The sequence below is a fragment of the Lycium barbarum genome, chromosome 8 (assembly GCF_019175385.1).
Source record: "Lycium barbarum isolate Lr01 chromosome 8, ASM1917538v2, whole genome shotgun sequence".
Taxonomy (NCBI): domain Eukaryota; kingdom Viridiplantae; phylum Streptophyta; class Magnoliopsida; order Solanales; family Solanaceae; genus Lycium; species Lycium barbarum.
This window is the reverse complement of record NC_083344.1, coordinates 93,514,373-93,539,415: the sequence shown is the minus strand read 5'-3', so window position 1 is coordinate 93,539,415 and position 25,043 is coordinate 93,514,373. Positions and strand designations below refer to the sequence as shown.

At 34.6% G+C, this 25,043-nt stretch overlaps 2 protein-coding genes and 1 long non-coding RNA gene across 3 annotated transcripts; 2 read left to right on the top strand and 1 right to left on the bottom strand.

Moving 5' to 3' along the window:
- Window positions 1-14,656: 14,656 nt before the first annotated feature.
- LOC132605145 (uncharacterized) lies at window positions 14,657-15,661 on the top strand. Its single transcript, XM_060318390.1, has 2 exons — window positions 14,657-14,760; window positions 14,964-15,661. The coding sequence occupies exons 1-2, from the start codon at window positions 14,699-14,701 to the stop codon at window positions 15,538-15,540; spliced, it is 639 nt and encodes a 212-aa protein (XP_060174373.1). The 5' UTR covers window positions 14,657-14,698; the 3' UTR covers window positions 15,541-15,661.
- Window positions 15,662-15,894: 233 nt separating this feature from the next.
- LOC132607964 (uncharacterized) lies at window positions 15,895-16,976 on the top strand. Its single transcript, XM_060322046.1, has 2 exons — window positions 15,895-16,233; window positions 16,527-16,976. Exons 1-2 carry the CDS (start codon window positions 15,895-15,897, stop codon window positions 16,974-16,976), a joined length of 789 nt encoding a protein of 262 aa, XP_060178029.1.
- A 3,723-nt stretch (window positions 16,977-20,699) lies between these two features.
- On the bottom strand, window positions 20,700-21,099 carry LOC132605144 (uncharacterized). Its single transcript, XR_009569057.1, has 3 exons — window positions 21,038-21,099; window positions 20,868-20,939; window positions 20,700-20,770 (listed from the first exon to the last, which is right to left on the bottom strand). It is a non-coding gene; the product is annotated as an uncharacterized LOC132605144 (long non-coding RNA).
- Between the last annotated feature and the right edge of the window lie 3,944 nt (window positions 21,100-25,043).

The window sequence follows — 25,043 nt, the reverse complement described above, 5'->3', positions numbered from 1 at the left end:
TTAATTATTTCCAGATCCTGACCCGTTAGTGACCCGGATCCGCGTGTCTGACCCGCGACCCGTTTCTTTCCCGGATTAATTTAAATTTCCCTCCATTTTATTTTTAAAACGAATATTTTTCTGAAAGGTTACAAACCTTTCTGAGAAGCTGCAAACCTCTTCCCAACCAGTGCATTAATGGCTATATATTCCAGTTAATATTCAGATTATTACTTACGAATTTTATGATATTTTTCTATTCTTCTACTCTCTTAAAAGTTTACTTCTGTGTGATATACTGCCGTTAAGTGGTTCTCTTGACATCGGCGTTTTTGGTACCAACACACCGGTGAGTGAAATCCTTCTATCCTGGGAGGAAATATTCCACATTCAACTTCGGGTACTTGAGGGGAATAATTTCCTTAAGAACACACTGTGCATTCAGTGGGCTGGATTTTTTGTTCCTTAAAAATATTTTCGTATACTCTTTCTGATTATTTTTCCAGATTCTGTTTTACATTGGTTTATACTTTCTGATTTTGTAAAGTTACTGATTTCTAGAAATATTGCTAAGTTACTGTTTCGTAATACAGATTGATAACATGTTGTTGTTGTTGTTGTTATCTCTGTTATAAGAAAAAACATACTAGGACCCTCACGGCCAACTCTAGATACTACAAAACTAGAGAACCTAGTTCATGCTTTATCCCACTCACATGAACTAGATAGTTTAAATGCATACAAGAATCATGCGCTTAAGGTAAAACAAGCAAACTAAGTCTCACTTTCCTTGAAAACGACAAACATTTACTTCACTTGAAATACTCAAATTACTCCAAACGATCTTCAATGGCCTTCATCTATTCAGAATCATGACTAATAGGTCCAAATTATGCTAGAGGAACTACTCCTAAAATTTTAGGACAGTTGGGATCAGAGTCAACTCTTGATCAACTCAAATTCACCCTTTGGATCAACAGTTCGAAATAAAAAATTAAACATATAAACATGTCACCCTTAAGCTTAATTCTACAATCAAAATTCATTTTTGATATCAATTGCTAAGTCAAATCAATATTTTTATAATTCTAGATTTAGCCGAGGGGTTCGCTTTTTGATAATCGACAAGTAGCGTAGGCTTCGATAGACTTGCAATAGCGATTCTTACCATCATTCTTAGCAGCCTTCTAATCATATGATTCCGCAGAAAAAATTCGATGAAATTTACATATAACCAATAGATAGATGCAGGGAATTCATACCTTAAATTTGAGGTTGAATCTCCACCTTTTCGTGATCCAAAATTGAGAGCTTTTACTAAAAATCCGAATTTCCTTCTTAAAACACTGCTAAAATCTATTACTATTGTACTGAACATGTCTTCTTTGCAATCGTGTAGGTTTAGGTTGATTGGCTACTGCGGTCGCATCACCCATAATCACGTTTGCACTGAGGGAATATCGGACCACCTGGCAGATCTCCGCTTCACGTTTGTATAGTCATGCTTGTGTTCGCGCTGGCCAAGCCTTCTCTTCTTCGTGGTCGCGGATCTCTCCACATGGTCACATAGTACAACCTTGAAAGAGCAAAATATGCAATTACAACTTGAGTTCCAACAATGTCGTATCACCCCCGAGCCCCTCAGGTCTCAATCCAAACCCTGCCAATAGATTCCAAATGGTGTTATTGTCACGACCCAACCCTCCATGACTGACACCTACACTAACTCCTAGTGGGCGAAACAATAAGCCTAACCATCTACTCGTTCAAGTCCATTATTATTTAACCAATTCATAACAGTTAAACACAAGATAAACCAATAAATAGTCATGCCATAAATTAATAATGTAAATGCGAAAGTCCTATATATTATAACCCCAAAATCTGAAAGTCAGCGTACAATGACTCTAATCCAAAACATGTCTAAGGAATGTATACTGTCTGAAATAAATAACCATTAATGTCTGGAATGGAAATAGACATTAGAAAAAGAATATCTTCGGGCGGCCTGACATGGATAAAAGCTCACCCTAAATCTGTCTACAAACGGCCTCAACGCTAAATGTGAGGTCGGGTAGCCATCTCTGGATCACAATCTGCACTCAAAAGAATGCAGTAAGGTAGTATCAGTACAAACACTGTGTACCGGTAGATATCATAGGCCAAGTAAGATGAGTATCATGCATGAATCATAAAATCAATCTTTATGCTTGTTAAAAAAATAATCATAAAATCAATAAAATTGACAGACTAGTCAACAACACATAATCAAATAACCAAACAACAAGTCAACCAATGATATTAACAATCAAGTCACTGATAAGTTGGTATTTTACCAACTTATCTCTTCTTTAATCTTATATTTTTGCTATATTTGCTTGAGAAAATAGTGTATTTAATATCATTTACATCTATTTTACAGGTCTTATGTGATTTAGAAGTGATCAGAAGAAACCAAGTGAAAATTTAGTCAAAAAGAGGCCAAATGGGACTGTTTTGCAAAACTGTCCAAACTGGACAGTTTTGCAAAAACGGGACAGAACTGCACAAAAAACGGGCAGAACTGCAAAAACTGAAAGTTGGGGCATATTTTGTCATTGTTTTGACTTGGAAAAATCTGGGCATAAAGAGAGGCTTAGGGCAACAAAACATGATGATCTTTGGCTCAACACAAGTCCTTGGAGGCTAGGGTTTCACACCAACACATTGGAAGAGAAGATTGGAAGCACTTTAATGAGATATTCTTAATCCTTTCTTCAATTTCTTGTTTGGTATTGAATATTTATGTGTGTAGTATTTCATTTCAATACTTGAACCTTGTTTATGGAAGTATATATTGTTTAAGTTTAGATTGAATCTCTTGTTTTGCTTATGTGTTGAATGATTTTATTCCTAATGAAGTGAGTTATTGTTTCTTTAATTAATCTCATTTTGAATGATTCTTAAGGGAGTAGCTAACCCTAAGACTTGCCCATTTATTTCGGTTTAAACTTGGAAGAGGCAAACTCGGGATTGGGAAAGATTAATTAACAAGAATTTGGGGCGTTAACCCTCATCTAATGGAAATCGGCCTAGGAATAGGCGACACCACTTGTAGCCATATTCGGGTGTTCTTAATGCTCCTAATTGCTTTAGGGATATTCAATTAGGTAGTCTAGTTAGTCTTCGGAAGAAGCTAATTTAGAGTCATTATCCGAGGCTAAGTAATATAAATTCACCATTATTTGTAAATCATGAAATACATTGGATCGTTACTTGAGCGTAGTCTCCCTTGTATCCATGCTTGTGGCCATTGATCATTTTACTTGCTTTCTAGGTTAGTTTACATTTTTGCATTAGTTATAATTTTCTCTCAAACAAAACCAAAATATTATCCATCGTTTGGCTTTAGCGTAGTTGGTAAAAATTCCTACTTTTCCTAATCGCCTACATATTGTTCTTTGTGGGATTCGACCCCGACTCATAGTTGGGTAAAATATATTTGCATACGACCGTGCTCATTCTAATTAATAGGGTGGATTTGGACGTTATCAAAAATGGCGCCGTTGCCGGGGAACAATTTGGCGTATTTGGGTTAGTTTGGGATTTAAGCTAACTCGCTTTGGTTCAAACTTTCTTTGCTTTATAAAAATAAAAATAAAAACTGTCCAGTTCTGAAATTTTGCAGAAACTGTCCAGTTTTTGCTTCTGCAAAACTGTCCAGTTTCTGAAAAACTGTCCAGTTTTTGTTTCTGCAAAACTGTCCAGTTTTTGCTTTTGCTAAAAAAAAAATGGCATCATATAATGAAAATTGGTTGGATGGTAGTTGTTCATACTTTGATGACCCATGCCCATATTGTGGAGGACCTCACTTTTGGCAAGATTGTGAAAATGCTCCCGGGAGAGAGATGTGTGCACCGTCTCAATCCTATGATGGGAATATTTGTAATATATGTGGTGGTCAAAATGGACATTGGAGTGATTGTCCTAATTATTTTCCTTCCCCTCCCCCAAGTTGTTCTAATGAAAATACTAGTTGTGCTTTTGAGTTTGATAGGAACAATGATATGGCAAACGAAGGGCAAAGTACCGGATATGAAGGTATCATGGAATTGCTCCAAGCATACTTTGACCGGGAAAGGGAGGAGGAGCGAGAACTCGTCGGGCAATCCATTTTGGAAATGAACAAATCACTTGAGGATGAAAAATTTTCAATTTCCATGGATGTGCCTATTCCTCAAAATGAAGTAGTTGAAGAAGAGATTTCAAATTTACAAGATGAGCCCGAAAATTCTTGTGACCCCAACAAGAGTTGTGAAATTGAAAAAGTGGTTCAACTTGAAGAAAATGAGCCAAGTCATAAAGAAGAAATCTCCAATACTCGAAAAGAGGAAATTGAGGAAATGTTAAGTGGCATCATGGGGAGAAATGAAAAATATGGAAAAATTGTGGCCAAATGGTGGGAAGTAGTTCAATATGGAGATGATGAAACTATCCAAAACATGGATTTCACCACGTTAGGATTTTTACAAGCTTTGGACGATTCTCACCATGAAGACAAACTTGATAAAGTGGATATTATGAGCCAAGATTGGCTAATGAATCAAGCTCAACAACTTGAACTCTATGGGGATCACCGTGATGGCTTTTCACGGATGATAGAAGAATTGCTAAAAATGCATGTGGAGAAAAGTCAAGAAGTGGAGTTACTTGAAATTGCTATAAAAAAAATTGGAGGCCGAATTGAATGCAAAGATTGAGGCATGTGACGCTCAACATCAAAAGGCCATGGATAGTAGTTTTAAGTTGATTTCCAATGAAGAAGTGGTCACTATTGATTTTCAAGAGCTAATGATAAATTACCAACCAACAAATCCAAAAATAGTGAATGATGCCGAGATTGAAGAAATGATACTAGAGTTGCATAAAAAAGTTCATGAAATCGTTTTTGAAAACTCTAGTTCATTTATGGGTAATGATGTCAAAATTCATGCAAATTTGAAATTTGAGCGTGTTGGACCACATTCGAAACATTTTTCAACATTGTGCTTGGTTGATGATATGGAAGTTGAACCAAACAAGCCAATGGAGAATTTTGGATATGAAGAAGAAAGCGTTTTTATTTTGAAGTTTGCTATGCCAAGAAGACAAAAGGGCATTCCTCACTCAAAGGCCAAAAAGTGCAAAATGCGACATCCGAGAGTTGGCCTCTTTGCTTTCCTACCACCGCCTCATGAGCATCACCGGAATCTTGATTCAAAGTTGGGGCGCAAATTCATATCTTCCAAATGGAGGGAAAAGTGGTAAAAGGTAACCGTCGTGCCGCGACGTTAACTTAAGCGCTTGGTGGGAGGCAACCCATCGTTTTAAAAAATTTAAATTATTTTTGAAATTTGATTTTTTTAGAATAGTTTTGTTTATGGTTTTTGACTAATCTGCAAAGTTTCAGAATTTTTGGAGTTGTTTTGAGCAGTTCGAATTTTCGGATAGCCCCAAACCAGTAGCTGCTGAAAATTGCAGAAACTCTCCAGTTTTTGCAAAACTGTCCAGTTTCTGCAAAACTGTCCAGTTCTGAAAAATTGTCCAGTTTCTGCAAAACTGTCCAGTTTCTGCAAAACTGTCCAGTTCTGAAAAACTGTCCAGTTTTTGCTTGTGCAGTGAGGACACTGCAATGTTTTTAGTTGGGGGTGGCATGTGGTAGCACGCTATATTTTGGTTATGCTTGATTGTGTGCCCTTGTCGGGTTTATTTTGTGACTGTTGGTGTGGCTGTGGATAAATGTTACAAATGGAACTTGCTCAAATTCTTGAAAATTTCGTTCTTTTTGCATGTTGTGGATTAGTCACTTTTGTTATTTTATTTCCGTTCTTAGTTAGGTAGTTTAGGAGTAAAAATGGTGTTGGGATGTGATTTTTTACCCCTTGGCTAATTTTTGGCTTGCTTGGTACCAACTTATTTAAACCTTAACATATGAACTCTTGATTTTGGAAAAAGAAAAATGATTGAAGTAAGGTTTCTTGTTGTGACTTTTAGATTTAATTTTTTGCTCTTACTTTCACTAATTAGTCTCTTTAGGCTATGAGTGACTTTTTGAGTTCATTTGTTTCAATTGGTTCTTGGATACATATTCTACTTGAGTTTTCATGTGCCATGTGTGATGAGGTTTATTTGTGAGTTCTTTTGCATTATTTGTGGTCTAGAACTTGCCCGGAATGAGTTTCAAGGCGAAATCCTAGACTACACTTGGTTTGAAAAATGATGTTAGGCCTTCCTTGAACCGCTTTTGTTGCCTTAAATTTCCTACCCTTGCATATTTTCCCTAGTCAACCCCTTTTGAGCCTTTAACCTTTTCTTTGGCAACCATATTACAAGCTTTAACATTCTATTCTTCATTGATCCATCTTTTGGTACCCTACCTCCTTAAGTGCGTTGAAAGTGCAAACGTAGGCTAAAAGCCTAAGTTTGGGGGTGATAGTTGAAAAAAGTTGTGATGTGGGAGTTACTTTAAGGTGAAAGAAAAAAAATGAAGTAGTAAAAAAAAAAATGGAAACTTCCTTGTTATTTTGAAAAAGAAAAAAAAAGGAAGGAATAATGAAGAGTTGTGAATAAAGGGAAGACTAGTTGGTGAAATGAAAAATGAAGAAAAGGGTGGAAAAAATTCAAAGGAAGTGTGCTTTGATTGTTGAAAATTGTAGTGCTTAGGGAGGTTTTTGAGTCACTATTTCCAAATTATGTTCCTACCTTAACCAAAAGCCTACATTACAACCCTTTAAGTCCTAATTGATTTTGAACCAAGTGTGTCTATATTAGTGGAGAAATACATGAAGGGCAAGCTTATGGTACTACTTGTGCAATTGAACATCTTTGTGAGAGAAGAGAGTTAATTCTTTCTATTTAATATCCCATTATGTTTTGACTTACATTTTCTAAATGTGGGATTCTCTCTTGAGTGTGAGGGCACATGAGAATTTAAGTTGTGAAATTGTTCCATTTTCCAATTGAGAGGAATGAACAAAAGAAAGTTGTTTTGTGATAAGGAGTCAAATTTTGAAGCTTTAGTGTCATGACTTGATTGCTACTTTGATCAACTTGGTGTTTGAGCACTTGAAAAGAAAATGAAGTTTTTAAGAAGAAGTTGGTGATTCATATGTTTTGAATTAATTGTTGGTACCAATCAAAGTCATGTTTTTGTGCTTAAAGTAGACTTTTTAATTTGGTATGATGTTGATGCACTATTGAGTCAATTCCTTAGAAAGAGATTTTATGTTTTGAATTGCTTGAGGACAAGCAATAGTTTAAGTTTGGGGGTTTGATAAGTTAGTATTTTACCAACTTATCTCTTCTTTAATCTTATATTTTTGCTATATTTGCTTGAGAAAATAGTGTATTTAATATCATTTACATCTATTTTACAGGTCTTATGTGATTTAGAAGTGATCAGAAGAAACCAAGTGAAAATTTAGTCAAAAAGAGGCCAAATGGGACAGTTTTGCAAAACTGTCCAAACTGGACAGTTTTGCAAAAACGGGACAGAACTGCAAACAAAACGGGCAGAACTGCAAAAACTGAAAGTTGGGGCATATTTTGTCATTGTTTTGACTTGGAAAAATCTGGGCATAAAGAGAGGCTTAGGGCAACAAAACATGATGATCTTTGGCTCAACACAAGTCCTTGGAGGCTAGGGTTTCACACCAACACATTGGAGGAGAAGATTGGAAGCACTTTAATGAGATATTCTTAATCCTTTCTTCAATTTCTTGTTTGGTATTGAATATTTATGTGTGTAGTATTTCATTTCAATACTTGAACCTTGTTTATGGAAGTATATACTGTTTAAGTTTGGATTGAATCTCTTGTTTTGCTTATGTGTTGAATGATTTTATTCCTAATGAAGTGAGTTATTGTTTCTTTAATTAATCTCATTTTGAATGATTCTTAAGGGAGTAGCTAACCCTAAGACTTGCCCATTTATTTCGGTTTAAACTTGGAAGAGGCAAACTCGGGATTGGGAAAGATTAATTAACAAGAATTTTGGGCGTTAACCCTCATCTAATGGAAATCGACCTAGGAATAGGCGACGCCACTTGTAGCCATATTCGGGTGTTCTTAATGCTCCTAATTGCTTTAGGGATATTCAATTAGGTAGTCTAGTTAGTCTTCGGAAGAAGCTAATTTAGAGTCATTATCCGAGGCTAAGTAATATAAATTCACCATTATTTGTAAATCATGAAATACATTGGATCATTACTTGAGCGTAGTCTCCCTTGTATCCATGCTTGTGGCCATTGATCATTTTACTTGCTTTCTAGGTTAGTTTACATTTTTGCATTAGTTATAATTTTCTCTCAAACAAAACCAAAATATTATCCATCGTTTGGCTTTAGCGTAGTTGGTAAAAATTCCTACTTTTCCTAATCGCCTACATATTGTTCTCTGTGGGATTCGACCCCGACTCATAGTTGGGTAAAATATATTTGCATACGACCGTGCTCATTCTAATTAATAGGGTGGATTTGGACGTTATCAGTCACCCAATGATATCAAAATCAAGTCAACAGAAACAAACAACGGAAATAATTCTACCAACAACATTCTCAATCCTCAGTCACTGACCACTCATGTACATATATGTTAATTGGTGTCATTGCCCAACAGTCATGACCTGCAAGGGACCCATGTTGTACATGTACCCTCGTTCCGGATTCACTCCTCGGACCCAAGCTCACAACTAGGCCACATCTTCACCCCCGGTCAAATGTGCCTGTTCAGACATATAGGTCACATCCTCACCCCCGGTCAAATGTGCCTTTTCATATCTATACATATTGTTTGTCTCATCGCCTTCAATAATCGATTTATCAATTTGTACCTCAATCTTACTAAGAAGATCATATTAACTTCTCACCATAATCTCACCAACCTGTAGGTCACAACAGATCGAATGGTGGCACTAAGCCCGCCTAATCACTCAATCAATAGCATATAGGAATTTCAATCACACACATTATGCTTGACGACTAGACATGCTTTCTCCTATCAATTTCACAACATATACAATCAACTAATCAAAGTCTAACTCAAGTAGACCGTAACCTACCTTAACTGCAGAGCTGGAACAATGCAGATTACTCTGTTATAGCCTTTCCCTTCCGTAATGCCTCGGAACGCTCAAAGTCTAGCAATAAGATGCTAAATAAGTCATAATCACTCTAGCCAACATTATCAATACAATGAACACCCTTCCACCTTACCCCTTTTCTAATGGGTGAATGATTACTAGCCGTAAATCATCTAACACTGGCCTTAACGACCACGAACTATCAATTTACAAGGCTATTTAATCAAATTATCTCTTATAAGCAGTTTCTATAGTCAAACTACCATTTTTATGAAACCCTAAGTCTCAATTCACTTAGTTCATGCCTCTAATGGTTCAATTCTTGATTAGAAAGTGATAACCCAAGCCTTTAGGTGATAAACACACAATAATATTCATAACCCACCAACTATTGAAAGTCTATTAAGTTCTAGGGTTACTATTCCCCATTCTCCATTGTAGACCCATAAAAGGGATGATAATCATGGAGATGAAAGCATAATGATGGAAGGAATGGTTGAGACTTACCTCTTAAGGATATTCTTGCCCTAGCTTAGAATTTCTCCCTAGGTGCTTGCTAGGAACTGTTTTGGAGTTTTATGAATAAAGAATTTGGAACTAAGTGTTTAAAAATTGGAATTTTGTCCCCCTCGACCGCTGTGGCGGTCCAACCATCGCAGCAGCGGTCCCGCTATAGCGCGAAAATTCCTGCCGTAGCGGATCACACCAAAATTGTCCCTCCGCTGTGGCGAGCCTGGTCCCGCTGCAGTGGCCCCACTATAGCGGGCCAGTGCCTGCCATAGCGGACACCCCATTTCCCAACTGACTGCGGCGGCGAGAGGCCCGCCGCAGCGATGCTTCTTCCGCTGCATCAGTACCACTGAGCCAGTAGGCTCGCAATTTTTCACAGTTTTTCACTATACCATGCAACACTTCATCCGAGGCCTCACAAACAAAACCCAAACATGCACATTAATGTAAGAACATCATGCAGAATCACCCGTGGCCTTGGAATCCCCAACGGAGGTCTAATATCCTACGTCACCCCCCAATGGACTCAACACAACCAAACAATAATCACAAACAAGTCAAGTTTTAAGTTCTTAGACTTCTACATTAGAGTTTTTATTAGCTCGTTCTACCCTTGGAGGGTATCTATTTGGTAGGGTGATCCTAGAATTTCCATAACGACCGGGAGGGTCGTTATAATTATTGACTTAAACGAGGCTTCAAATCATAATTTAAAGCGTAAACACTCATAAAGAGGGGTTGGGTCATTACATATCATGGTTTAGATTGGGACCTGAAGGGATTGGGTAAGTTTCTACACTATTGGAACACACTTGAAATTACAGATTTTTACTAGTGCAGATTCAGTCTTTGTGATCGTAGTGGGATCGTCGCCATCACAATCAAGAAGTTGATTAATCAGCGCAATAGCGGTGAAGAAGTTGATTAAGCATCTCGATCGCGCTGTATATATCGTGATCGCATAGTGGGTTGGCCTTAGGTTTACCTTGGTCAACGACCTTCACGATTGTGAAGGCTTGGAAATGGAATTTTCTAGTACAAGTTAGTTAGTATGCAATCGTGAGGTTGATGTTGTAATCACAAAGATGACTGGATCCGTATAAAACTTGAGTTTCGCGAACCAACAACTATTTTTAGGGAAAATTCTCTCGGTTTAGGGATCCAAAAGGTTGGAGATTCAACCTACAATTCAGGGCTATGATTCCTACATGAATCATGAGATTATATTTGAATTTAGTGTAATTTTAACCCTGAAATCTTGATTTTTTATAGTTTAAATAGGGTTATTTAGACTTAGGTTCAACATGAAAAAAAAGGAACAATTGGACTATAAATATAACTCAAAGCTTGATTTTGAACATAGGGGTGGACTCCTTAACTAATGAGTAAATTGATTATGAAATTTGTTTCTAGATTTGAACCATTGATATGAGGGTTGCTTTTGAGTTGACTCTGACTTTGGAGTGTCCTAAAACTATGGGACCTAGTCTAATACGTGAAATTGACTCCGATAATGCATGTTTTGCATAGATTGGGAGTCATGGAGTAAGGAAATATAAGGAAGTTTAAATATCGACTTTAAGTCAAGTTTATCGGGAGGTAAGTGAGAGTTTAAAGCCTCGAGTTCGTGACATGATCTAATTAACTTTTAGCTTGGTGGAGGGTTAAGACTGAGAGCGTAGACATGTTTGTCAAAAAGGATGGCCCATAAGGGAAGGACAATTCATGCATTATTATGGAAATATTAGACCCAATATCGTAGAATGAATACCTTTCCACTCTACACAAAATATGTGTAAAAGAAAGAAATGCAGTGACAATGTTGTCAAACTCTTTCAAAGGCCAAGTTGCCATTTAACACTCTTTTGTTGTAGTTGGCCCAGTTGTCCTAATTGTTCCTCTGCATAGAGGACCCCCATTATTGATACTAGCCAATTTTGAACCTCTTCTTTGTCTTTTTGACTAAATCGCATTGTTGAATTTGCTAGAATTAATGGAGGATTCACATTGACTTGTAGTCAATAGGAGGCCATGGCAAGTCTTTCGCATAATTATTTGGATGGTTGATTTGAATATAATATTCCATTTCAAATTGCGTTTATATATTTATGGCTAGAAACTGATAAAAATTAGTTATGGATAGTATACATGCATGGTCATAAGTCAATAGCTGCAGGATATTATTCTTTGAACAAATAATTTACTGTACAATGGTTATGGTGTACTTAATACGAAAGAGATGTCTGTAACGATTTTTCTCCTTTGACATTAATGGTTCTTTGATACTAATAAGAAGGGAGACTAACAGTTAATTTGTGTCCCATTTATTGAATTAGAACATCCGGGGGAGCTAGGTAGGCTCCAGGGTGTTCATCCGATCCCCCTCGGTGAAAAATTACATGTATATATAAGGTTAAAATTATTATTTCATGTGTATATAGTAGATGTTGAACCTTCTTGACTTCTTCGTGTATTTACTTCTTCATTTTTTGAACCCTCTAGGTTAAAATCCTGGCTCCGCCACTGAGAACATCAATAATTCAATGAGCGGATAGACAATAAGCTATTCAGCTATTTGATCCACTATGTTAATACACCACAAATTAGATTGTTGAGGAGTTTTTTTTATCGAATGATCGTTGAGCTTATCTTTCTTTCTTTTGGCAAAATTCAATAATCTAACTTTTGTCATTATAAAATCACTCTAGTTTATGGATAATTTTTTTATAATAAATATGTTTGGAAAACCACAAAATTCACATGAAATATGAAATTTAATGGGGTTTTCTGCCATATTTATTTTTGAGATAACTACATGAACATACAAATTGGGTGTTTTTATAATTAAAATTAGCAGCGTTCCTATTTTGTTACACTGTAACAAACCCTATACGTGTCTCTCTCTCCCCACTCCTCTTCCATCTCCTCCCCTATTCTTCTCTCTCTTTTCAATTCATGGTAGATCTCTTTTCACCCCTTACCTCTTTCTCTTTTATTCTTTTTATACGAAGAACAAGATAGAAGTGAACTGGTTTTGAAAAAAAACTGCAACTGAGCTAGCGACGTCATTGTAGCTCCCCCTGTCTATTTTTACTTGTTCTGTATACTAAAAATAGTTGTCCATTTTACTTGTCTAATTTGGAAGTTCAAGAGATAATTTGTCATTCCATACCTATTTTACCTTTATTATTAATTATTGGGTTGACAAGTTCAAGGAATTCTCAGTGGTTGTATAACTTTTAAAATATGTTTTATTGATTTCAATTATTAGGTTACTTAACAATAATAATTGGGGTGATAGAGTAAATTTTTCATTCTATTTTTATCTCCTTAATAGGTGTGCCAAGTCAATACATGACAAGTAAAAATTGACGGAGCGAGTATTATACAAGGTAGATACATGACTTATATAGATGTATAATATACCACTCCCCTCATTCGAACATATGAGACTAGGGGTGCTTATCGGTCGGTTCAGTTCGATTTTGTGATTTACCGATTCGGTTTATTGGTTTTCAGTTTGTAAATATGCTAAACCAAAACCAAACCGATAAGATATTCGTTATTGGTTTAACCAATAAGAAAATGCTCCGCTAGATTGTTTTGCTTTCTCTTGTTTTCATATGTTCATATATACACTACCTTCATGCATAAAGTCTATACAAGTTACAAGACAAAAACTATAAAATGCATTGTTGCAATCTTTCAAAAAACAAAACAAGGTCAGTTCACAGTTCATAAACAAAGCCAGCCTCATTTGTTCATTTGAGAAGTGAGGGAGAGAGGCAGACACAGAGAGGAATCGCAAGCCCTAGTTTCATATGAGAATTGAGATTTTGAGAGAATAAGCGTGCCTGCAGTGAACCCTAATTTCATATGAGAATTGAGACTTTGAGAGAATAAACGTGTTTGCGGTAATTAATTTAGAAATAGGTTTGTATTTGAAAATTCAAATTTAAAGACACTAAATATACTTAGGGATAAAAAGATAATTTTAATATAAGCTTATTGGGTTATCGGTTTAACCATTGATTAAAGTAAAATTTTCACAAATAGCTACCTTTTAACTCTTTCTAACAACCTATAACTACATATGCTATATTTACAATTCGTAACTAGATGACCCTATATTTATCTAGTAGTCGGGTATACCAAAATATAGCATAAATATAGCGGAAATACATACGCGAGTTTAACTGACAGTGTTATATTTATGGAAACAAAATCTGTTCCAATTTTAATTAGAATCAGTTATATTGTTCCCTGATTCACGCAAATATCCTCCCATTCCATATCTGATTCCATATCTCATTCAAACAGCTAACAAATTCAAAAAAATTTGAATTCAAACCTTACAATCATATTTTTAACCAAAAATAAAAAGGTTGAAAAACCTTTGAAAAATAACAATATCAAACCAGTGAACATAGCTTGATTATCACGACGAATATATATTTGATTTCATCAAGTTGAGTTCATAATTGAGGTAACGATTTTTTCACTGTAAACTTTTTTTTTTGTTCGTCTTTTCTGAAATTGTTTCAGCTAAATTGAATATAACACATTGCTGTATTCGAAAACAAAAGGATAATGACAAGCGTAACTGCGTTGATCCGTCATTCTGGTTTTTGGAACGATCAGAACTGTTTTGTGAATTACAAAATTGATGTTGTTGTATTCATTGATAATTGCAATTAGGATGAGTTAGTTTGTACGATTACAAATCAATTAGGCGTGGATACTGGTAGGAAAACTATTTCAATAAAATATACTGTTGAAGGCAATTTTCAACCAATTGAAATACACAACGATATGGGAGTTCGTGTGTACGTTGAGCTTAAGAGAGAAAACAGAGTTTTGGGGATGTATCCAATGTGCGTTAGTATTCATGATTTGGATGTTGAGGATGGTGTAACTGGTAATCGTATTATTGGAGATGATGTGCTGCAAATTGGATATAGCGAGAATCGGGATGGTATGAAAGTTTGTGATTCTACTGTAAACGCTGTTGTTTTGTTTGGGAATGATAACAATTTGGTAATTTCGAAACCGGAAGCGAAAGGAGTTTTTGTCGATCCAATTTACCAGGATAAGGAAACTTTGAAAATTGTGATGACGAAATACGCAATTCGTGAAAGATTCAATTTCAAAACAGAGAGATCGAATGCTATAAGGTATGATTTTCTAAATGTATTCTGGTAACAGAAAGTGCAGATGTATTTTTGTTATATTTGTACTGTATTGAGATGATTTGTTAACTTATTTAGCACACTGTTAATTTTAAAAATGTTTGATGCAATATATTCTGATATATTTTTTGTATATTTATACTGTATTTAATTGATTCAATATGTACTATTTGCATTGTATTATGTAGCTACACTCTGGCATGTTGGTCGCCGGAATGTAAATGGAAATTCAGAGCGTCGAGAATTGGGGATTCTGAAATGTTCAGGGTTAGAGCTTTCGATGACGAACATACATGTCCGTTGAAGGACAAGGTGTATTCACAAAGGCAGGCAACAAGTTGGTTTATTGGAGAAGCGGTTGTGAAGGCGAAAATAACTAACCATAAAAGGAAGGTCACACCTGGGGATATAATAGATTATGTTAAGAATGAATTCGGCGTAGATGTTTCTTATATGATGGCATGGAGAGCTAGAGAGAAGGCTATAAAAGATTTCAGAGGTGATCCAGCTCATTCATACAAGAAGTTGCCGGCATATATATACATACTTGATAAAACGTATCCTGGATCGCTCGTTAAAATGCATAAATCACCAGAAAATGAGTTTATGTATTTGTTTGTAGCACTCAAAGCATTCATAAAGGGATTCGAGTGTTGTAGACCAATAGTTGTAGTGGATGGTGCACATCTTAAATCAACGTATAATGGTACATTTGTGTCGGCAAGTACTTTGGATGGAGCAGGTATGTGTAATTCTATTCTATGAATGTTTTTTTTATAAATACAACATTATGCTTATTGATTTGCAAATAAAGCTGCTAAAAACATACTCTGGATGTATTGCTGGTGTAAATTTGTGAATATTATATGTTGAAATACACTGTAAATATGAGGTAAATATATTGTAAATATATATATTATTGTTTTATAAATGATAGTGCTAAAAATACAGTGTGAGATCAAATTCAGTTGAAATATGTGTTGAATATATTATAAATATATACTGATTTTTGTAGGTAATATCCTACCACTAGCGTATGGTGTGATAGATTCTGAGAATAATAAGTCGTGGACGTGGTTCTGTGAACTGTTCAAGCAAGCTTATGGTGTTAGGCAAAATATGTGTGTCGTGTCCGACAGACATGAAAGCATAATACACGCAGTTTCTAAGGTGTATCCTACTGTTCCTCATTTGGCTTGTATATGCCATTTGTGGAAAAATGTGACAAAGCAATACACAACAAACAGTGAGGTGTTGAGTCCTATATTTTATTCACTAGCGAAAGCATACAGCCAGGATGAGTTCGATAAATTGATGGAGAAGATTGGGAATGTTGATATTCAGGTAAAACGATACCTAGAAGATGCTGGAAGAGATAAATGGTCTAGGATTTATTCACCTGTTAATAGAGGATGGACAATGACTTCGAATATAGCCGAATGTATTAATGGAAAACTGGTTGCTGCAAGAGAGTTACATATTTTTGATTTCCTTGAAGAAGTGAGGAAGATGTTTGGTAGATGGAATTGGACAAATAGAAAAAATGGTACCTACACATTCACAACACTGATGAGGCGGTATCAAGAGATGTTGTCGATCAACGAGTACAAATCAATACGAATGAGGGTATCTTTGTTTGCAACACAAAAATTTAATCTATATTTTTACTATATGTAATGTATATTTATATATATTCCCAATATGGTAAAACTGCTCAGGTAATGCTTGTTTATTTGTTAAATGGTTCTCAGGTTGAAACGTCAACTGAATATGTTTACACAGTGAATGATGGACCGAGGCGTTTCATAATAGATTTGAAGAAGAAAACTTGCAGCTGCAGGATGTTCCAACTGGACGAGATACCGTGTTCTCATGCATGGGCAGTATTGAAGAATAAAAATTTGACTGCTGATGTATATTGTTCGGATTTATTCAAGCCGGAAACAGTTGTGAACACATATGATGTGCCAGTTGATCCTCTTCCCGATGAGACCGAGTGGAATGTTCCTAAAAGTATATTAGATGAAGTTGTTATGCCACCGATCTATAAGAGACCCCCTGGGAGGCCAAAAAAGAAGAGGGACAAGCCATTACAGGAGTTGATGATTGGTAAACGCAGAAATTCCTGCGGTAAATGTGGATGTCTTGGTCATAATAGGCGTTCGTGTGATAATCCGCCGCTCAATAAGAAGAATAAATAAGTCCATTTTGATTTTATTTGTTAAGACAATTCTACTTTAAATTTCAGTTAAAAATAAAAAATGAATTCATCTTGAATTCATATTATTCTAGTATGATTGTATTTCACATGGTTGAACATCCGATGTTTTTCAATGTAATGCTATATTGGTGGTTAAATGGTATTTGGAAAGTCTACTCTATGTTAACTGATTTGACCTTTTGTTTTGGATTTATGATTTAATAGTTGTATTTCGTATATATTTTGGCTATATTTTAGTTGCATTTTGTCTGATCTGGTAGATAATACTTATTCTGGTTTACTGTTAACTATATTTGATATATATTTTACATATATTTGAAGTGTATTTAGATGAAATTTTAAATTTTGTAACAAACTGTAATTTTAAAAATGGACTTATGGAATATATCTGAGTTATACTTTCTGTATATATCGACTGTATTTAAATGGTTATACATACTACTTTGTTAAATGAATACATTTCACAGATAATGAAAAATGGAATTTATGCATTGAAAAAATAACATACTTGAAAGAAACAGCAATATAAAAACCATAAGGTGGTGTTCAATATTAATCATCCTAAAAAAGATTACTACACATGAAACAATATATCCACAATGAAAAAACAGCAACAAAAGTCGCAACCAACTATGCTATTGTTCAACATGAAAATCAAAAACACAAATGAATTGGTGGCCTAATCAAGATCCTCTTTATCAACTGCATCGTAATCAACTGCCGGTCTAATTGGTCTTGGAGGTTGCTCGTTATCACTTGATGCATTGTTGTTTGACTTATCCCATGCATAGTCGCATAAAAGGGCACCATATCTGCATCGAATTCGGTTGGGATGACTCCACTTGAGCTCAAGTATTCAGCGAAGGCTGCCACATACACACCACAATACCTGGAACAAAAATGATCAAAAACTTTACTTATCAAAACCCACGAAAAAAAAGATGTATTTATTGTGTTTTTTATTGGAATAGATTCTTATATGCTAGAGGGAGCTTGTTACGGGAGATTGTCTACATTCACAATGTCAAAGTTGTCGGTCTGTTCTCTATTTCTGTAAGAAGGATGTGTGACAAAATCTATATCCGCCTTCTTCTCATAGAAATCAGTCATTTGTAGACTATGTGTCACTAGAGTAGCCAACATTTTCACTCCGACTCTAACGACAGCATCATGCCCTGCAGCTCGGTATGAGTTGTATACGTAGATGGACCTGTTTGTAAAAAGAAAATATAAGAAAAATGAATGATCTTTTCATTGGATGAGAGCAGACCTGTCAGTGAATGATATCACAACCAAAATCCAGTGATTTTCCTCTTTTATGTTGACAGGAATTAGTACGTTGTCAACAGTATACCATGGTACATTAGCCAACAGCCTGTGCCCGTTAATGTACTCACACAGTTCATCTTCCTTACTGGCGACACATGTGGATGAATCAGGGTTTTCCCAAGATTTGTAAATTTCAGCAACTAAAGTGTGAAAAATACAGCTGGCAGTGGTGAATCTATAGTTGTTGTTATTGTGATACTTCCCCTTCTTGCGTAGGTAGTAGAAAATAACATCAATATGCTATAAAAACATCAATTCAGTGACTATAATCAACACTATGTTCAAAAAAAATATTGTTGTATATATAGTAAATATAGTGAAATATACTCTTAAACATAGTAAAAATACAATTCTGTATACCTGGACAGTACTGTGCTCAACTAGTAAATTAATGTCTGTATATTAAATATAGTGCAAGTATAATGATGACAATATTCTAAAAATACAAGTTGTGACAATAAGTACCTAAACCTACTCCATCAACCTAAAACAATAAAAACATGGTTCAAATGAATTTAAAGGCATCAGCAAAACAGATACACATATACACATATATAGTACTGCTTTAAAAGTTAAAAGACTCAGTTAAATATAGAGAAAATATATGGTAAATATGCCTGAAATATATTTTTTACTATATATGTCAAATATAGTAAAAAATATACTCTAGATACATCACATTGTAATTCTATTATAAAACATAAAAAAATTAGATAACAAGCAGAAAGATATCAAAACCTCATCAGTCCAAAGTTGCCCATCCATAGATAACAAGTAGAACCAGTTTTTGTCGGCTACGGCTGTAACGCCTAAATGCAACCGAAGTTCGGCATCCGCAGGATCGAGTCCTTCCTTGTTCTTTCTGTAATGATTTTCATTTGGCTTCATGTATATCAACAATGGAAAGAACATATGTTAAGTTTATTGATAATTGAATTCTGGAAAACTAAAAAAACAAGTTGTGACAATAAGTACCTTTTGTCATGCGATTTCAACAGATCCTTCTCAAGCCACTTTTGATATTCTTGAAGAAACGAAGTATCTAACGGGGCATTTATAGGGTGGTCAACAAATGGGTGTTTTTTCTGATAAATGCAAGGACCGATATTTTTGGCAGAAGAACCCGCTGAGCTGAAATTGGGACAATACGAGGACAGGTTATATTTGCTTGGTTTCCTTTCTCGGGCAGCACCTAGATGGACAATGATCTGTTTTTCAGAGTTTGAAAACTGTGCAGTCTCACCACTTGAGCTTTGGCCCGCATTTGGTTGTACGGGAACTTGTTGTCCAGTTTCATCGCTTGAACTGTGGCCAACTATCGGTTCTACTCCAACTTGCTGTTCAGTTTCATTAGTTGAACTTTGTCCGGTTGTTGGTTGTACTCCAAGTTGGATTGGTATCTGAGAATCAGGAATCATCCACTGAGAGATGGTTACCGGGTTATTGTCCACATTTTGAGGAGTCCTTAAACTTGACAAATCGGTTTGATCATCACGTGGTACTGGAGGAGGACCGAGAGGAATAACACATGCTAAAGGGCAGTTGATTAGCAAGTCCGCTACCATTTCCTCTGATGCGGTAAATTCAGCATTAGCATTCTCCATATCGCCGATTTGCTGAGATTCCTGAAATAAAAAACAAGAAAAAAACGACTGGTGTTTGTCAATTATTGCTTATCAAAATGACATTTCAGTACTTAAAAGCCACATTTCAGTACTTACATCAAAATTTAAATGGATTGGTGTTATGGGCACTCCATCTGTTTGTGCATCACTTTTAACTCCGGTTTCTTTATCCACATCAACAACAGAAACCGGATCATTAATTGGCAACCCAACTCCCTCAACCTAAAACAATAAAAACATGGTTCAAATGAATTTAAAGGCATCAGCAAAACAGATACACATATACACATATATAATAGTGCTTTAAAAGTTAAAAGTTTCAGTTAAATATAGAGAAAATATATGGTAAATATGCCTGAAATATAGTAAACAGAAATCAGAATAAGTAACATTGAACATAATAATCAAAATACAATTAAAATACAGCCACAACATATATGAAAAACTAATATTAAAATATCAATCCAAAACAAATATAGCACTGCTAGTATATATAAACACAATCATAACAAAAATAACACAAATAGATACATCAAAAAGAACACTACTAACAAATCACCATGTGAAAACTATATATGTAAATACACTATAGGTAATACAAAAACACAGCTAAAAATCCAATATTTTCACTTTGAATAATATACTGCAAATATAGAAAAGTGAAAGAAAAAATGAGTACCACTGGATGACTCCTCTGCGCGGAAGTGGCACCACCACCTTGATTCTCTTTGGTTGAAAGCTGTACTGCACCGCCACTTTGATTGCCTTGAGAAATCCCACCATCACTATGTAAGTCAGCTTTTAACATTGTGTCGCCGACCTTTAAAATTTTCCAAAAGAAAATATAAAGTCTTCCAATAAATATATCAAAATAACTTAAAAAGTAAATAATTTCCATTTTTAGTGTTGATTTTTACCTTATCTGGTGTTTGATTGCCCTTTATTGCATCTAACAACTTTTTGAAGTTGTTATCCATGTAGTCAAACACCTACAGTTTTGAAAGATAAAAAATAGAATTAGAATTGTTAATTACTTGACACAAGCAATATGAAGTAAAAAAAAACATATTGAAAACAAAACGCCTACTTCTTTCTTGAAAATCCGAATCTCTTCCCTTATCAGTTTAAACTCATCTGTTCGGGGTGCTGTAGGTACATCTGGTTTCCTTGTCCCTTTTATCCCAGATTCCTTTCGTGATGGTTGTTTCCTGGAAGGAGGAACAGAAACTGGAAACTGCGTCCTCGCGGGAAATCAGAATTGGCACTCCTTTGTTGTTGTTTGCCACTGGACAGATGCGGTGGTGTGGTACTAAAATCATCGTAATCATCGTCTACCAAATCAGTACCATGTACACCATCAACTCCATGTTTGACGTCTGGTATATCATGTGCAACAGGAGGCAATTTAAGAGTTTCCAACTCATGGGTTGTTGGCACAACTTCCTCAAATCTACAGGACTATGAACAACAAAATATAGAAACTATATTACCGTATATATCTACATTGGTAACATACTAAAAATATGAGGAAAATATAGTCAAAATATATTGATCACAAATGACTTATTTCATAAATATAGACAAAATATAATCAAAATATAGCATGTAAAACAAACATATTAAAACAGTTAAATGGTAAAAGACACAAAACTGTTAAAAGACTGTTTTACCGGATTTTTATCATCTCTGAACATGCCATCCATCAATCTCTTGAATTCTGGTTTTCCTTCCGTAGTCCGCCAGTTCAAAATTCTAGGAATTAAATTCCCCGTCTTAACTGCAATGGTGGACGGGACTTTTGAGCAACATTCATACAACCATACTTGCATAGCAAACAGCAAACCATGAATCCTATAATATTTCTTAAAACCAGCATATTTCTGCCCGATGCTTACAACCAACTCTCTAAACGAATCTTTACCCCAAGGATACTCATTATATCTCCCGTCCTCTACAACATCAAAATGGATCCTTGGTATGTTTGTTGAGTTCGGCTCACCACAATGTACCCACGTATTTATGAAATACAATATTGCCATCTTGACTGCGTCATCCCCTTTATCATCCCAGACAATCTTGTTGAAACACTCAATAAGCTCGTGTCTTTTAACTGGCAATTGGTTCTCCTGATTTCTACCAAAATACTCAACCATAAGTCTATTCGGTTTTGAGTTATCATAAACAAAATCATTTTCATCAGATACACAATCTAGCCCAGTGATCAGTGCAAATTCTCTAAGGCCAAAACGCAGAACTTTACCATTTATTTCAAATGTAAAGCACCTATATGTACTGCCCCTAAGTTCTTTGACCATAAAGCACCGAAAAATCTGTGCTTGTACATCCAATTGCTGCATTCTAAGATATTTACCAAAACAAGAATTCCTAAACATATCCATCTGTGGATCTGTTAGTTTGCCTCTAATATCTTGCATTACATTAACATTTGTGTATCTACACATAGATGGTGCCACAGCAGGGTGCTTGGTAACCAAAAATTTAGATACCTGAAACAAAATGCCAAAAAATACGTATGATTGACATATATCGACTGAATGTACTTAAAAATATACACAAAATAACTGTCAACAAAATAATAACTGAATGTACTTAAAAATCTTAAAAATCACTGTAATAACTGTCAACAAAATATACACAAAAATAACTGAATGTACTTAAAAATCTTAAAAATCACAGTTATGGTGAAGAAAAATACACACAAAATAACTGAAGAAACATGTGTAAAAAAAACACAGAAATATACTTAAAATGCACATATAATATAGATCTGGTTAATTCACAGATCTGTAATAACTGAACTAAAAAAAAAAAAGAACTAAATATACTGAAAATACAACAAAAACATACCTCTTCATCATCCACATTACGTTTGGCTTTAGCAATTTGTTTGCCCCTAACATTAACAACATTGTCACCAGCCTTTCTCTTCTTTTGTTTCTCCATTTGAGAAACATTTTTCAATTTTTCTTGTTGTTTACTCTTCAAATCAACATATTCCTTAGAACGCCTAGGATCGTTAATTCTTTTTGAACGATTCTCAGCATAAGAGCCTGCAATGGCAGTTTCATGTTGAGAAATTCCCAAAGAAAAATTAGGAATCGCACATTCGGGTTCTATACCTGTATTTCTCATCGGAGTAGCAGCTTTCTTAGTCATTCCAATTGAATCTAAGAAAAAACAACCAAGAACAAACACTGATAGTTAATTACTTAGACTTGCATTCCTGATTCAAACGAAAAAAAAAAACACCCAAATATAGGTTAAATACACGGTAAAAAATAAAAATCTATATAGAATCTTACTTTATTTTGGGAATTAGATTTGAAACGTGAGAGAAATCAATGAATAGTTAATTAGAGATAAAAAAGGAAGTTGAATAATTGAAAAACTGATTTGAAATTGGAGGAAAGTAATGGATATGGTGAATAATGGCGTGTATTTAGGAGGTAGGAGAGAGACACGTTTTTTTTTTTGCTTAAATTTAGGGGAGTGAGAAGTTATCAGATGAGTGGTAAAAACATGGTAGCTATGTGAAGTAAATATGATATATTTTAGCTACTAAATATAATTATTGAAAAGTTTAGTTATGTTCCATAAATAGGTAATAATGGAACCTATGCCAAGTAAATTTTACTTGATTAAATCCTTAAAATCGGAAACCGAACCGATAACCCAATAATATTTTTTACAAAGCCGTTAGCCCAATAACCCGATATCGATAAACCAATAGTGTTTTTATTGGTTCGGTTTATTGGTTAAACCGATTTTTGCACACCCCTATATGTGATACTTTTTGTTTTTTGAGAGCCAATTTTACTAAACTTTGAAATTAAACTGGATTGGATTAACTCAATATTTTTTAAATTTATATATTGAACTATATGAAAAGTACAATAAGTTGCAATTTTTCTCATATCAATTTAGTGGAAAAATGCATCTTAAAATGTTAGTTAAAATTCGTGCAGTTTGAATCCTAGGAGGTGAAAAGTAAAGTACTGCATAAATTGGGACAGACAAAGTACATAATCTACATCTATATTATTATAAAAGCATAAATATAAATGTTGGTTGACCAAATTATCCTTTAAGTTTTGAACGATTTTTATACCCTTTAAAATATTAAAAAAATAAGTTTATATATATGATAAAATTGCAATTAAGATCAAAGTCAACTAATAGTATATCAAAGTTTAATCCTGTGAGACAACAAACTACTAAATATTGGATAAATATGTAAAAATAATTAGGTCATTAAATATTACTCAATATCTCGAACTTTAATTCAAACCAAATTAAATTAAATTTGGTGAAATAGACTTCGTTTTGGACTTAAATTAGTTAATGCACGTTTAGCTGACATAATCTAATATCATTAGGATTTTGGATAACGAAGGTGTGCCATGAGGATTGCTATCATTAATAACTAGTAAACTTGACCGCGCTTCACGCGGTAAAATTAACAATATGATTCTTTTTCTTGCCGGAATATTTATAGATGAAACTACTATGCAGCCACATTATTTCAAAAACCATTTTTTATGTAATAAGTGGTTGTGTGAAAAATATTCTTAGTCCACTTCTTGTTAATTCTACACATTTCCAATTAAGAAGGGATTGGTTGTAAACACTTAATTTTGATCCTCCCATCTCAATTATTTTCTTAAGATTTCTATAATAAATATCTTTAAGAACTTTCATTTTCAAAATTTCAAGAATTTAACAAAGAAAAATAACCAGCGGGAAAAAGTTTTGTATCTGATTATATTCTCATTACCTAAACCTTAATTCCTTTTTTACTTTAAAAAAATCATTTTTACCCTTTTTGCAATTTGTTCTTGTTCATTTATCCTTTATTTGCTTATCTTTTTCTCTATTGTTTCCCATCTTTATAATTTTCTCTCATGCAATACTACCCCTTCCTTATATTCATTCCAGCATTTTTTTTCTTGAGGCAATTTCCAACATTATTTTGGGGTTCCCATGTTTACTCTCTTTCTTTTTCATTTCTTTGCCTTTGCTTATGTTTTTCTATTTCTTATTTTATTTTCTTTGTCGTGCTCATAATAATATTT